At 41.5% G+C, this 12,026-nt stretch overlaps 2 protein-coding genes across 8 annotated transcripts in view; both read right to left on the bottom strand.

Annotated features, from left to right (window-relative positions):
* Positions 1 to 11,162, bottom strand: part of LOC105916020 (spectrin beta chain, non-erythrocytic 1) — a 57,344-nt gene extending 46,182 nt beyond the window's left edge. For all 7 annotated transcript variants that reach the window (XM_036125868.1, XM_036125870.1, XM_036125874.1 and 4 more), the window contains exons 1-3: positions 10,552 to 11,162; positions 9,802 to 9,888; positions 2,558 to 2,695 (exon numbers count right to left, since the gene is read on the bottom strand). In XM_036125868.1, coding sequence (XP_035981761.1) covers positions 2,558 to 2,695; positions 9,802 to 9,888; positions 10,552 to 11,055 — 729 coding nt within the window. In that variant the 5' untranslated portion in view covers positions 11,056 to 11,162. The remainder of the gene's footprint in view (positions 1 to 2,557; positions 2,696 to 9,801; positions 9,889 to 10,551) is intronic.
* Positions 11,163 to 11,165: 3 nt separating this feature from the next.
* Positions 11,166 to 11,755, bottom strand: LOC118557014 (protein myomixer-like). The gene has a single exon (XM_036125876.1). It carries the CDS (start codon positions 11,404 to 11,406, stop codon positions 11,182 to 11,184), a length of 225 nt encoding a protein of 74 aa, XP_035981769.1. The 5' UTR covers positions 11,407 to 11,755; the 3' UTR covers positions 11,166 to 11,181.
* Between the last annotated feature and the right edge of the window lie 271 nt (positions 11,756 to 12,026).

Raw genomic sequence — 12,026 nt, 5'->3', positions numbered from 1 at the left:
CAGATCAATGATTTAAACTAAACTTCAGTAGGCAAATGTGGTTAGAGACAGTCGGCAGGTGGCACAGATTTATTTAGATTTAATCAGGGGTGTTGTTCTTTTAAGCACTGTTCTCATCTATCGCTATAATTCCTGAAAATGCTTATTTGGTTGCTACCAAGAGAAATGAGCTGAAATGGAATATTTGATTATTATGTTACGAAGTGATTTGATTAACGAGTAGGACACAGAAGTCGAACACAGCAAAATGACTTAGGTCACAAAATTCGGGTTCGTATTGGCGGAGGACGAATTAGCCTAGAGCCGTTAAAGTTTCTGTCAAAACCAATGCAGCTCTTGTTGTCTTTGACATAGTTTACGCTTTGCCCTAAATCCTTAGCTGAACTTTTAAGTTCAATGAAAAGATGATCAGGACAAAGCGAGTCAGATGACGAGTAACCTATAAAAACAACTTCATTATTGTTTTGTTTATTGAGCAGAAGCAACCGGTAGCATGTGTGAAGCGGGCCTCTGCATCGTTGTTTCTTTCTCCTGTGTTGATTCTTTAAATTTTTTTAATGAGTTGTTGGAGCTCATATCTGCTAAAGACATTACACAAGAGACGAGTGGGTTAATGCTGGGAGTTGCTAATTGTTATGCTTGACAATCCCATCCGGCAACAAAGTAAATCTCCCCGTTCTGCGCTGAAGAAACATGCTTACTAGCCAGAGGTTGTAGATTTTCTGTGCGTGCCAGCGGGTTGTTGTGAAACAACTCATCGGAAGCTCACATAAACACTTCCTTCCTGTTAGAACGCAGCATAGAATAAATAACAACCAGAACAGCTGTGATTCTTCAAGCAAGTTCAACACACAACATAGATGCCTCGCATTTAAAAAGTTGTGAAAGCTACTATTCATTTATTTATTTATTTATTTATTTATTTATTTATTTATTTATTTATTTATTTGTCTCTGAAGTCAGGGCGCACAATGGGAAGTGACATCCGAGCAACAGTAGTCAGCATTAAAACAATTAGCAATTTCTACAGGTTTCCCAACTTGCAACTAATTCCTTTGTCCCTGAGTTCATATTGAGTATTCCTGCTGTGGTTATATGGTTTGAAATGTACATGGATGAACGATTTTAATCTCTCAAGTCATGTTTTGCATGAAATCCGAAGGCCCACATTGTTCTCTGCAGGTTCTGTCTGCGAACACGTTCCTTTACTTTTGAATGCATAAACTGGAGATAAAATATTTTTTGCTGGATTGCATCGTTAACAGAAGGTAGCACAGTCACTCAGACTAACTCAGGTGTGGCGTCATTCTCCAGCCTCCGCCATGATCTCCAGTTTTTAATAACTCTTTGGAAGGTGGTTGTTTTTTTTGTTGTTGTTGTAATTTTCAGATGTTTTTTGAGAAAAGAAACAGGTTGGATGTGGACAAGAGGTACAAACCCAGTTGAAAATCTCTGTTTGGAAAAAGTCAGGACAAAAAAATCCCCTTTAACAAGTTTAATCTTTTCCCCTTGAAAAACGTCTAACACTACATACATTTTTCAGCCGTCAAGTAACACGACTTGGCTTAAACTAAAGTGGGAGTTTAGGTTTCTCCGCTGTTTTCTATCGCGGAAACGTAATGCGGTGAAAGTCGAGATGTTCTGCAGAGCAGCTGCAGAAAAGGATACGTTTGTCCATTAGGGTGACCTGCTTTTCCCTCTTAGCGTGAACCATTAGGGGCCTTTAAACGTCTCTGAATGGAAATCTCACTTCCACTTTCAGAGCAACGGGACGCTGCAATAATAAAACATTTTCATCTAAAACAGTGCAAAACAAGCTGTTCTCCCATCATCAAAATAAAAAGCACATACACTAAAAAAAAGAAGTTGCTCAAGCTTGTTAACGTTAACAATGTGCTTCAGAGCTGCTTTCAGCACAGCAATACCTCATGTTCCCTTCAGCTGACACGTCTAAAATGAAATTCCTGCGTTTGGGAGTCAACTGCCTATCGATTGAACGGTTGCTCGACGGAGATCTGATGAGAAACGCTGGAGAGAAGGTCCCTGTGTCGAACCCCATGAAAATATCTTGTGTGCGCTCTGAAGGGGATGCTGCAGTGAGATAACACAACCAGTTGCGCTGCTTGGCTGAGTTTCTCTCAGCCATAGGCGTGAAGAGATGGAGCCAAACAATGATCTCATCCCTAAATAATTGGTTGTGGCGGCTTCCCCTCCCTCCTTCGGCTGAGCCTGGCTCACACAGTTCTTTGAGACAAAATAAGAACCAGTACATATTTTGTTCCCACTAGTGGGTCATGCGGAAGGCAGCTTCCTTTCTGATTTAATCTCAGAAGCATTACTTCATGTTTTTGAGATGAACTTACGGCACCTTCTTTCCATCAGGGGAGATTAGAGATCCTGATAAGCTAATAAAAAGGCTTTCGTGAAGTGAATGTCTTGTATAAACCTTACATCTTCTGAATTTTTTCACATAAAGATCCAAACGTTCTAAGAGGCGCTCGGTACAGAACAAAAAGCATATAAAGTTCATAATACGTGTTTGCTTTACATGTTTTACCTGCAGTGCTTCTTTGTTGAAGAGAGAGTTTTGCTGAGTGAAGCGTTCAGTGTGAGCTTTAGCAGCTGCCAGCGCTTCATCCTGCTGATGGCATTCTCTCCTCAGAACCTCTTTTTTCTGCACGTCAGGTGCTGAAATCTGCATGACCACAAGATGCACAGCTGTTAAAACTGTAGCAACAGTTTAAAAAAAAACACACACAAAAACCTAAAAAACAAACAGAAAAAAACTGAACATAAATCATCCTGTTGATATGAGTGGAAATTATTTCCTGCTTTCCACTTTCAAACACCAGGATGTTTATAATGATCTGACATAATTATACCTTTTTGATATAAAATAAAGCTAGTCTGAAGCCATAAGCAAAATAAGGCATTGCATTGGGCCTCCAGCCCTGCAGGGGGCAACAAAGAGTGCCTGATTTTTAACCCTTGCATTCTGAGCGAGAATTCAGGTTTTCCTTCAATATCCCTTCAGCATTTTCTTAAATGATTAAATTCTGTGAAAAGTAAAGCTGGATAGGTCATGGTTTGGGTGCGTTATTACGAAATGGTTTGTTTCAAGGTAAGAAACTGAGGGAAGTGGAAATTGATTTAATGGAGGTATAAATTGACTTGTTTTTTTAGCTCAATACTGTGTTTTACTGTTTCTGTATGTTGTTTTAATTTATTTTTTATAAACTTGTGCAGCACTTTGTGACCCTGGTCTGTGAAAAGTGCTATAGAAATAAAGTTTACTTACTTACTTACTTACAGAAGAGCAAATCGATGTTTTCGAAAAAGCAGATTTGCTAAGCTAAATTACCAAATAAAACATTTATATGAATGATGGATTTAAATAAAATTGATGACTGTGTAATGTGTACCAATTCAAAAAGGGTTTCATGATAGTTTGCTAAATATGTCTGTAGTTCTTTTTCTTTGTTTCTATTACTCTGGTGAGCTCATTTGAACAGTAACCCTGCCCAGGGCTCCTTTTCACCAAGCGCACCCCGAGTTTTCTATTGGATACAGCGTTTGCATGTCCAAGATTGTGCGCCCCTGCTTCACGGACAGTCTAAGCATTTTTTGAAAGTATGGCTAGCCACAATTTTCATTAAACTAAAGGGCTGTTTCACAGTTTTTCAACAAATCCGGAACCTTTATTTACATTAGCTAGAGGGGAGAAACCATATAAGGGGCGCAGAAGTAGGGGCACGCTCAGCCTGGGCTTCATAAAAGAACCGACACTGCTCTCAAATCAGAGTCTGCCTCGGTCCCCGTTCTGCCTTGGGCCGGCCCTGTCCTAAAGACATCGCAGCGTGTGGCGGGTTTGTCCCCAAACAAAGCTCCACTGTCAGCACCAGCCAGAGAGTATTGTGACGTCACTTCCTGTTTGCGGTAAGGCGTATTGTATCACTTCCTGTTTTCACTGCGTGAGCAACGGTTTGTTGCTCCAGATTCTCTCGCTTTTATCTTTAATCTCTTTGCTGTAACATCTGTTTCTAACACATAAGCACTTTTAAAACATTTTCTGTTGCTGCACATCACGCTTGGGAACTCCTCGTGTTTCACGGTTTGCTCTCTTGGCGTGGTAGAAGGGCGCTAGCCTAGCTTTAGCCTAGCCTAGCCTTAGCTCCACAATGGCTTCCTCTCCTACTATTACTTCAGCTTCTCCGTCTCTGACTAAGTCTCCCCTTATCTCCTGCTCTCTGTGTCAGATGTTTAGCTATTCCTCTGCCTCCTTTAGTGATAATGGTACTTGTAATAAATGTAGTGTTTTTGTAGCTTTGGAGGCGAGGGTGTCAGAATTAGAGTCCCGGCTCCGTGCTATGGAAAGACCAGCTGATAGCCGCCCCTCTGCTAGCGCGGAGCCACATAGACCTAGCGTTAGTTCACTTAGTGGTCCTCCAGAAGCACCCGAGCAGCCGGGTAAGCAGGCCGGCTGGGTGACAGTTCGTAGGAAGCATAGCTCTAGATTTCAGCCCCCAGTTCACCACCGACCCGTCTGCGTTTCAAATAAATTTTCCCCACTCAGCGACACACCCGCTGAGAAGCCGATCCTGGTTATTGGGAGCTCAATAGTCAGAAACGTGGCACTAGAGACACCAGGGACCATAGTTAAATGCCTGCCAGGGGCCAGAACGGGCGACATAGAATCTTACCTAAAACTGCTGGCTAAGGATAAGCGTAAATACAGTAAGATTGTTATTCACGCTGGCGGTAATGACACCCGATCACGCCGATCGGAGGTCACTAAAGTTGGTGTTGCTTCGGTGTGTGAGTTTGCTAAAGCAATGTCGGACTCCGTAATTTTCTCTGGTCCCCTGCCTGATTTGACCAGTGATGACATGTTTAGCCGCATGTCATCATTCAACCGCTGGTTGTCTAGGTGGTGTCCTGAAAACGACGTGGGCTACATTGATAACTGGAGAACTTTCTGGGGAAAACCTGGTCTGATCCGGAGAGACGGCATCCATCCTACTTTGGATGGTGCAGCTCTTCTTTCTAGAAATCTGGCCGGATTTATTAGTCCTCCTAAATGCTGACAATCCAGGGTCCAGACCAGGAAGCAGAGCCGTAGTTTAACACACCTCTCTGCAGCTTCTGTACTGTTACCCATCCATTATCCTATTGAGACGGTGTCTTTCCCACGGCCAAAACTTAACAGATCAAAAACTTATCTAAAAGGAACAAATCATAAAAACCTAATAAAAATCAATACGGTTCACCTTGAACCTAAAAATAAAACAACTAAATGTGGTCTATTAAATATAAGGTCTCTCCCTCCAAAGACTTTGTTAGTTAATGAATTGATTTCTGATAAACAGATTGATTTGTTTTGTCTCACAGAAACCTGGCTACAAGAGGACTACGTTAGTATAAATGAGTCAACTCCCTCCAATTATTCAAATTTCCACATTCCCAGATCTGTGGGAAGAGGAGGAGGAGTGGCAACTATCTTTCAGTCTGATTTATTAATTAGTCCCAGGCCAATTAATAACTACAGTTCTTTTGAACATTTAACCCTCAGTTTCCCTCATCCAAGCTGCAAAGCAATAAAACCTCTTCTGTTTGTTGTTTTGTATCGTCCACCAGGCCCTTACACTCAGTTTTTGGATGAGTTGTCAGATTTCTTATCTGATTTGGTGTTAAATACTGATAAGGCTATTATAGTGGGTGATTTTAACATCCATGTTGACACAGAATGTGATAACCTTAGTGTAGCCTTTAAAACTATCCTAGATTCAATTGGTTTTGCTCAAAATGTGCATGAACCGACGCACTCTCGGCTCCATACTTTAGACCTTGTTCTGACATATGGCATTGATTGTGAAGAATTAACAGTATTTCCTCACAACCCTGTCCTATCTGATCATTTTTTAATAACATTTGAGTTTAATCTAACTGAGTTCTCCACCCCCAAAAGAGGGTTCCATTATAGTAGATCTTTATCGGATAATGCTGTATCAAAACTTAAAGAGTCTGTCCCCTTTTTAATATCCTCCGTATTGCAGAAATGCCCTGCAGATAGCAGCAATGTTGTTTCTTCCAATTCACAAATAGATGTCTTTGTAAACGGTATGACTTCGTCATTGCGTTCTGCATTAGACAATGTAGCTCCCTTGAAAAAGAAGGTGATTATTCACAGGAAGCTGGCTCCTTGGTTTAATTCAGAGCTGCGTTCCTTGAAGCACAATGTTAGGAAATTGGAGAGAAAATGGCGCTCTACACACCAAGAGGAATCCTACCTAATCTGGAAGAACAGTCTATTGTTGTATAACAAGACCCTTCGCAGAGCTAGAGCAGCATATTTTTCATCATTAATTGAGGAGAATAAGAATAATCCTAGATTTCTCTTCAGTACAGTTGCCAAACTTACTCAGAGCCACAGCTCTGTTGATCCATCCATTCCCTTAGCTCTTAGCAGTGATGATTTTATGGGATTCTTCATAAATAAAATTGATTCCATTAAAAATAAAATAATTGGCATCCTCCCAAACATGATTACCTCATCCTCAGTAAGTGAGGCAGCATTGGAGGAATCCTTAGAACCTGCGCAGTGTCTGAACTGTTTAAAAGCAGTAGAGCTTTCTGAGCTATCTAAAATTTTAGCTTCATCTAAACCTTCTACCTGTATGTTAGACCCAATCCCAACCAAGTTGTTTAAGGAGGTATTCCCTCTGATCAGTGGTCCTATTTTAGACATGATTAATGTATCCTTGGTAAATGGATATGTACCACAGGCTTTTAAAGTAGCTGTTATTAAACCTTTACTTAAGAAACCATCTCTTGATCAAGATGAGTTAGTAAATTACAGACCTATATCTAATCTTCTTTTCTTATCTAAAATTCTTGAGAAAGTAGTTGCTAATCAACTATGTGAACATTTACAAAGTAATGACCTACTTGAGGAGTTTCAGTCAGGCTTCAGAGCTCATCATAGCACTGAAACAGCTCTGGTGAAGGTCACTAATGATATTCTCATGGCCTCAGATAATGGACTTGTGTCTATACTTGTCCTGTTAGATCTCAGTGCTGCATTTGATACAGTTGATCACAATATTCTCCTACAAAGACTTGAGCATACTGTAGGGATTAAGGGAAAAGCATTAGGCTGGTTTAAATCTTATCTGTCGGACAGATTCCAGTTTGTTCATGTTAATAATAAATCTTCCTCAAACTCTAGGGTCACTTGTGGAGTACCACAGGGTTCAGTCCTTGGACCAATTCTATTTACTATATATATGCTTCCGATTGGCAAAATTATCAGACAGCATGGGATTAATTTCCACTGTTATGCTGATGACACTCAGCTATATTTATCCATAAATCCTGATGAATCCAATCAGTTACTTCGACTGCAGTCATGTCTTGATGACATCAAAAGCTGGATGACTTTAAATTTCCTGCATTTAAATTCTGACAAGACAGAAGTTGTAATCTTTGGGCCAGAGTCTTCAAAAAATAAAGTTCTTAATCAATCCCTTAATCTGGATGGCATTAACTTGGCCTCTGGTAATAAAGTTAAAAATCTTGGTGTTGTTTTCGACCAAGACATGTCATTTAAATCCCATATTAAACAGGTTTCCAGAGTTTCCTTTTTTCACCTCCGGAATATCGCCAAAATTAGAAACATTCTGTCCAGGAGTGATGCTGAAAAACTAGTCCATGCATTTGTTACTTCAAGGCTGGACTATTGTAATTCTTTACTATCAGGAAGTCCACAAAATGCAGTTCGAAGTCTTCAGCTGATTCAAAATGCTGCGGCAAGAGTTCTGATGAAAATCAACAAGAGGGATCATATTTCTCCAATTTTAGCTTCCCTTCATTGGCTTCCTGTTAAATCAAGAATAGAATTTAAAATTCTCCTTCTAACGTATAAAGCCCTTAATAATCAAGCTCCACCATATATCAGAGCTCTGATTACCCCGTATGTTCCTAACAGAGCACTTCGCTCTCAGACTGCAGGTCTGCTGCTGGTTCCTAGAGTCTCTAAAAGTAGAATGGGAGGCAGATCCTTTAGCTATCAGGCTCCTCTCCTGTGGAACCAACTCCCAGTTTTGGTCCGTGAGGCAGACACCCTATCTATTTTTAAGACTAATGTTAAAACTTTCCTTTTTGACAAAGCTTATAGTTAGAGTGGCTCATACCCTGAGCTATCTCTATAGTTGTGCTGTGATAGGCCTAGGCTGCTGGAGGACATCAGGGTCTAATTTTCTCACTCTACTGATTTCTACTGTTCTTCAGTCTACTGTTCTCCAGTTTTGCATTGTATTACATTGAAATGACTGTCGTCATTTCAGCTTTTAACTTTTTGCTCTCTCTCTTTTTCTTCATAAGTAGGTACACCTGGTCTGGCGTTCTGTTAACTGTGACATCATCCAGAGAAGACGGCTCACCCGCTACTACCATCTAATGTAGAACAGATTACTAGATCAATGTGTGCTTCTGTGCTTGTTTGTCTGTCTTGTTGTGTCTCTGTTCTGTCTTCTGTAACCCCAGTCGGTCGAGGCAGATGACCGTTCATACTGAGCCCGGTTCTGCCGGAGGTTTTTCCTTCCCGTTAATGGGTGGTTTTTCTTCCCACTGTCGCTTCATGCTTGCTCAGTATGAGGGATTGCAGCAAAGCCATGTACAATGCAGACGACTCTCCCTGTGGCTCTACGGTTCCCCAGGAGTGACTGCTGCTTGTCGGGACTTTGATGCAATCAACTGGTTTCCTTATATAGGACATTTTTGACCAATCTGTATAATCTGACCCAATCTGTATAATATGATTGAACTTGACTTTGTAAAGTGCCTTGAGATGACATGTTTCATGATTTGGCGCTATATAAATAAAATTGAATTGAATTGAATTGAATTGAATTGAGCGAGGCTGGCGCAGTAACAGTGGCGGCTAGGGCATTCTTTCTCTCCCCTCAGGAAACATCTGGGCACAAGAAGGAAGCAGGAACGAACAGCTCCGGATCAGTTTCATGTAAACTCATCATGTGTGTGAAGACACACACACACAAAAAATGTTTTTTTTTTTTTTTTACAAGCAATTCTTTGCTTCACAGTTTTTTATGAACAACACAAGAATGGAAGAAAAACACACCAGTTGCTCTGAGAGAAAACAAAATGATCTGTTAGATTACAGGGAAATGATGCCATAGCTGAGGATATATATATATGTTGTTTTAACACACCTCAGTGAGTTTTTTTTTTTTTTCTTTAGAAACATCTTCCCTGACTTCATGTTTTCCAGTAAGCCCTGCCTCTTCCAGACCTGTGGAAGCCGGGCACTTCATTCTCAACATGCACTTTGACGCCACTTTAAAGAACACACTGCCAGGTTTGTCTTTTTCCCAATGTGAGAGGTCCATTTATTGAACTACAACTTGACAGGAGAAGTTAAATGTTATTGTGGATATTCAAAGTACATACGCCAAGAGATTTTGTAATGTTGGCAAAGACACAGTTTTATGAAATCAATCAGCCTTTATGAGACCTTTCACAAGAAATATGTCTCCAGTGTGAGATTTAAATTCTTTACTGACAAACAAAACCCCTAAAAAAGTCCATGGCTGTCTTTTCTGATGTCTGTTTATGCTCGGTAAATCCTATATATATTTTTTTCATGTGTAAAAATGTTGAATTTAGAACAAGAAAATCACAGTGGGAGTCCGAATATTTCATTGTTTGAACTTTGCGCACATATTTGTTAAATTAAAACAGATGAATGTTTTTCTAGCATGTGTTAAATTAAAGTGAACGTACCTCGATTGATTTCTTTCTGTTTAATTTTGTCCAAGCTTGTCCCTGCGCAGGCTGAAGTTCATCACTGCCCTCTTTGCTGAGTAAAACCTAAAAGTCAAATTTGAGTTAAGAGTAAAAATTTTCAACACACTGTTAAAGAAAAGAGGGTAAAACAGACAAAGAAAGTCTCAAAACTGCATTACACTCATGTTACGACAAATGCTTTATATAATCATAATATATATATCTATTATATTAATGTAATATTTGATTGTCATTTGTAAAATTGTTTCCTTTTTATTTATATGATACAATGACATATTTATTTATAGCTCACAATTATTAATTTAACATTTTTATTATTATTATTATCATAGGTATTAATTTTTGTCAACAATTATTTCATTTATGTTTTGTTAATGTATAGCAAATTTTAATAATTGATTTAAGTTAATGTTGTTACTTTTATTACTTTACTTTTTATGTGAAGTTTTTTTTTAAATTGTCTGTGATATTTTTTCAAAATAAAACCTATGTAAACTTTTTTATTGGCTATTTTTAAAAAGATAATTCCAAAATCTTTGTGTCTTATTTTGGATAAACATTTATTTCAAGGTAACTAAATGTTTTCTCTCAATGTTCTTACTTTATTCTTGCTTTTCTTTATGTATTAACATAAATATTGAATATTTTCAGATTAAATTGTACTGATTTATCTGTTTCTGAAAAATGTAGAACATCAGTGAGTACAAGTAATACCGTCGTTTGTACCTTAAACTGAGAGTGGGGCTTGTTTTCACAGCTCACTCCCACAATCCTTGGCAGATGTTGATCTAGAGTGCTGCTGCTGCTGCTGCTGCTGATGTTGTTATTGTTGTTGTTGTTTCCAGACGAGGAGCCTGTGGCCGGTCCCAGACCCGTCTTGGTGTCCGATTGTTCTTTGCTCGCAGATATCGTGATCTTCTTAATGGATCTGGAGACGGCGGAGGGAGAGGCGACGTTCTGGTTCAGGTGGTCCTCCGCCGCCACGTGCTCCGGGTTGAGTTTCATGGGGGCTGCCTGGTCAACGATCGGCAACACAAGATGGGAGCCATGTGCACGGACCTGGGACCTGCTGAGGTAGAGCGAGTTCAAGTTGTGCTGTAAAACACAATTATCCAGAGCCTCGCCGGGCAGACAACTCGGGGGCAACTCCTGGCATTTGGTCACAGAAGGAACGGAAAGCCTGGTCCCGATGGTGAAGGGCTGCACCTTCCTCACGATGCTCTCCGACATCCCGGCGGAAAATCAAACTCACTCGTGTCCAAAACAGGATCCCTTCTCGGACTCTCTCCTGAAACAGCTGTCCGGCCTCTGCTCGGCTGCGAGGAAGCCGAAACAGAGAGCAAAGGGAGGGGGAGATCAGTTCTCCACCTTCTTGTGCATGTTGAGAATGCACAGGACGCAGCCCAGGATGGCCTCCTTCGACTCCTGGGATCGAACGCGCTCCCAGACGTGCCGCAGCGCCGTGCCGAGGTGGGCAGCGCCTGTCGAGAGGCTTCTCCTGAGGAACTGTGCCAGGGAGCCCGCCAGTCGGCTGCTGAGGAGCCTGATAACCAGGGAGCGCAGCAAGAGGAGGACTGGCATGCTGCCTGACTGCGCTGCGCAAAAGTATTGGGAGAAGAAAAAAAAAAAGGGAAAGGAGGGGGAGAGAAGGGTTTGTCAGGAGAAGGGATGAAGTCACCACCTCTTCACTCTCTCTCTCTCTCTCTCTCTCTCTCTCTCTCTCTCTGTCAGGAGTGACAGAACGGGGAGCGGAGAGAGGGGGGGCTGTAAAGCCTGGCTGTCAAAACTTCCCTCTGAACCCGAGCAGAAAAGGCAGAGAGCAACGGCGTCAGCGCTAGTCACCTCGGTTAGACCCCTTCAGTCTCAGCTTGTCCTCCATGAGGTAATGCCTCTCATCTGAATCACGCACACACTTCCCACGCTGCCTCTCCCTTACCTCCGCTTTTGAAGTGCCCGAGGAACAGGTTCTAGCCCCGAAGGTGTCGGGCTCATGCGCCAGCAGCACACACGACAAAGGCGACGAACGGAGAGGAGCGCGCGTCGGAGGCTCACGGTATCCCCGTCGGTCCGGGAGTGACGGACCCCGACTCCAAGCCTGCTCCTTACCCCCCCCGGAGCAGAGGAGCAGTTGTCACAGAGCAGGTCACAGCTGAAACGAGGCGTAGCGGCTTAGGCGTGACAAGTGTGGGCCGGTTGTCTAG

The sequence above is a fragment of the Fundulus heteroclitus genome, chromosome 22 (genome assembly GCF_011125445.2).
Source record: "Fundulus heteroclitus isolate FHET01 chromosome 22, MU-UCD_Fhet_4.1, whole genome shotgun sequence".
NCBI lineage: Eukaryota > Metazoa > Chordata > Actinopteri > Cyprinodontiformes > Fundulidae > Fundulus > Fundulus heteroclitus.
Note: the sequence above shows the minus strand (reverse complement) of the source record. Positions and strands in the feature narration are given on the sequence as shown.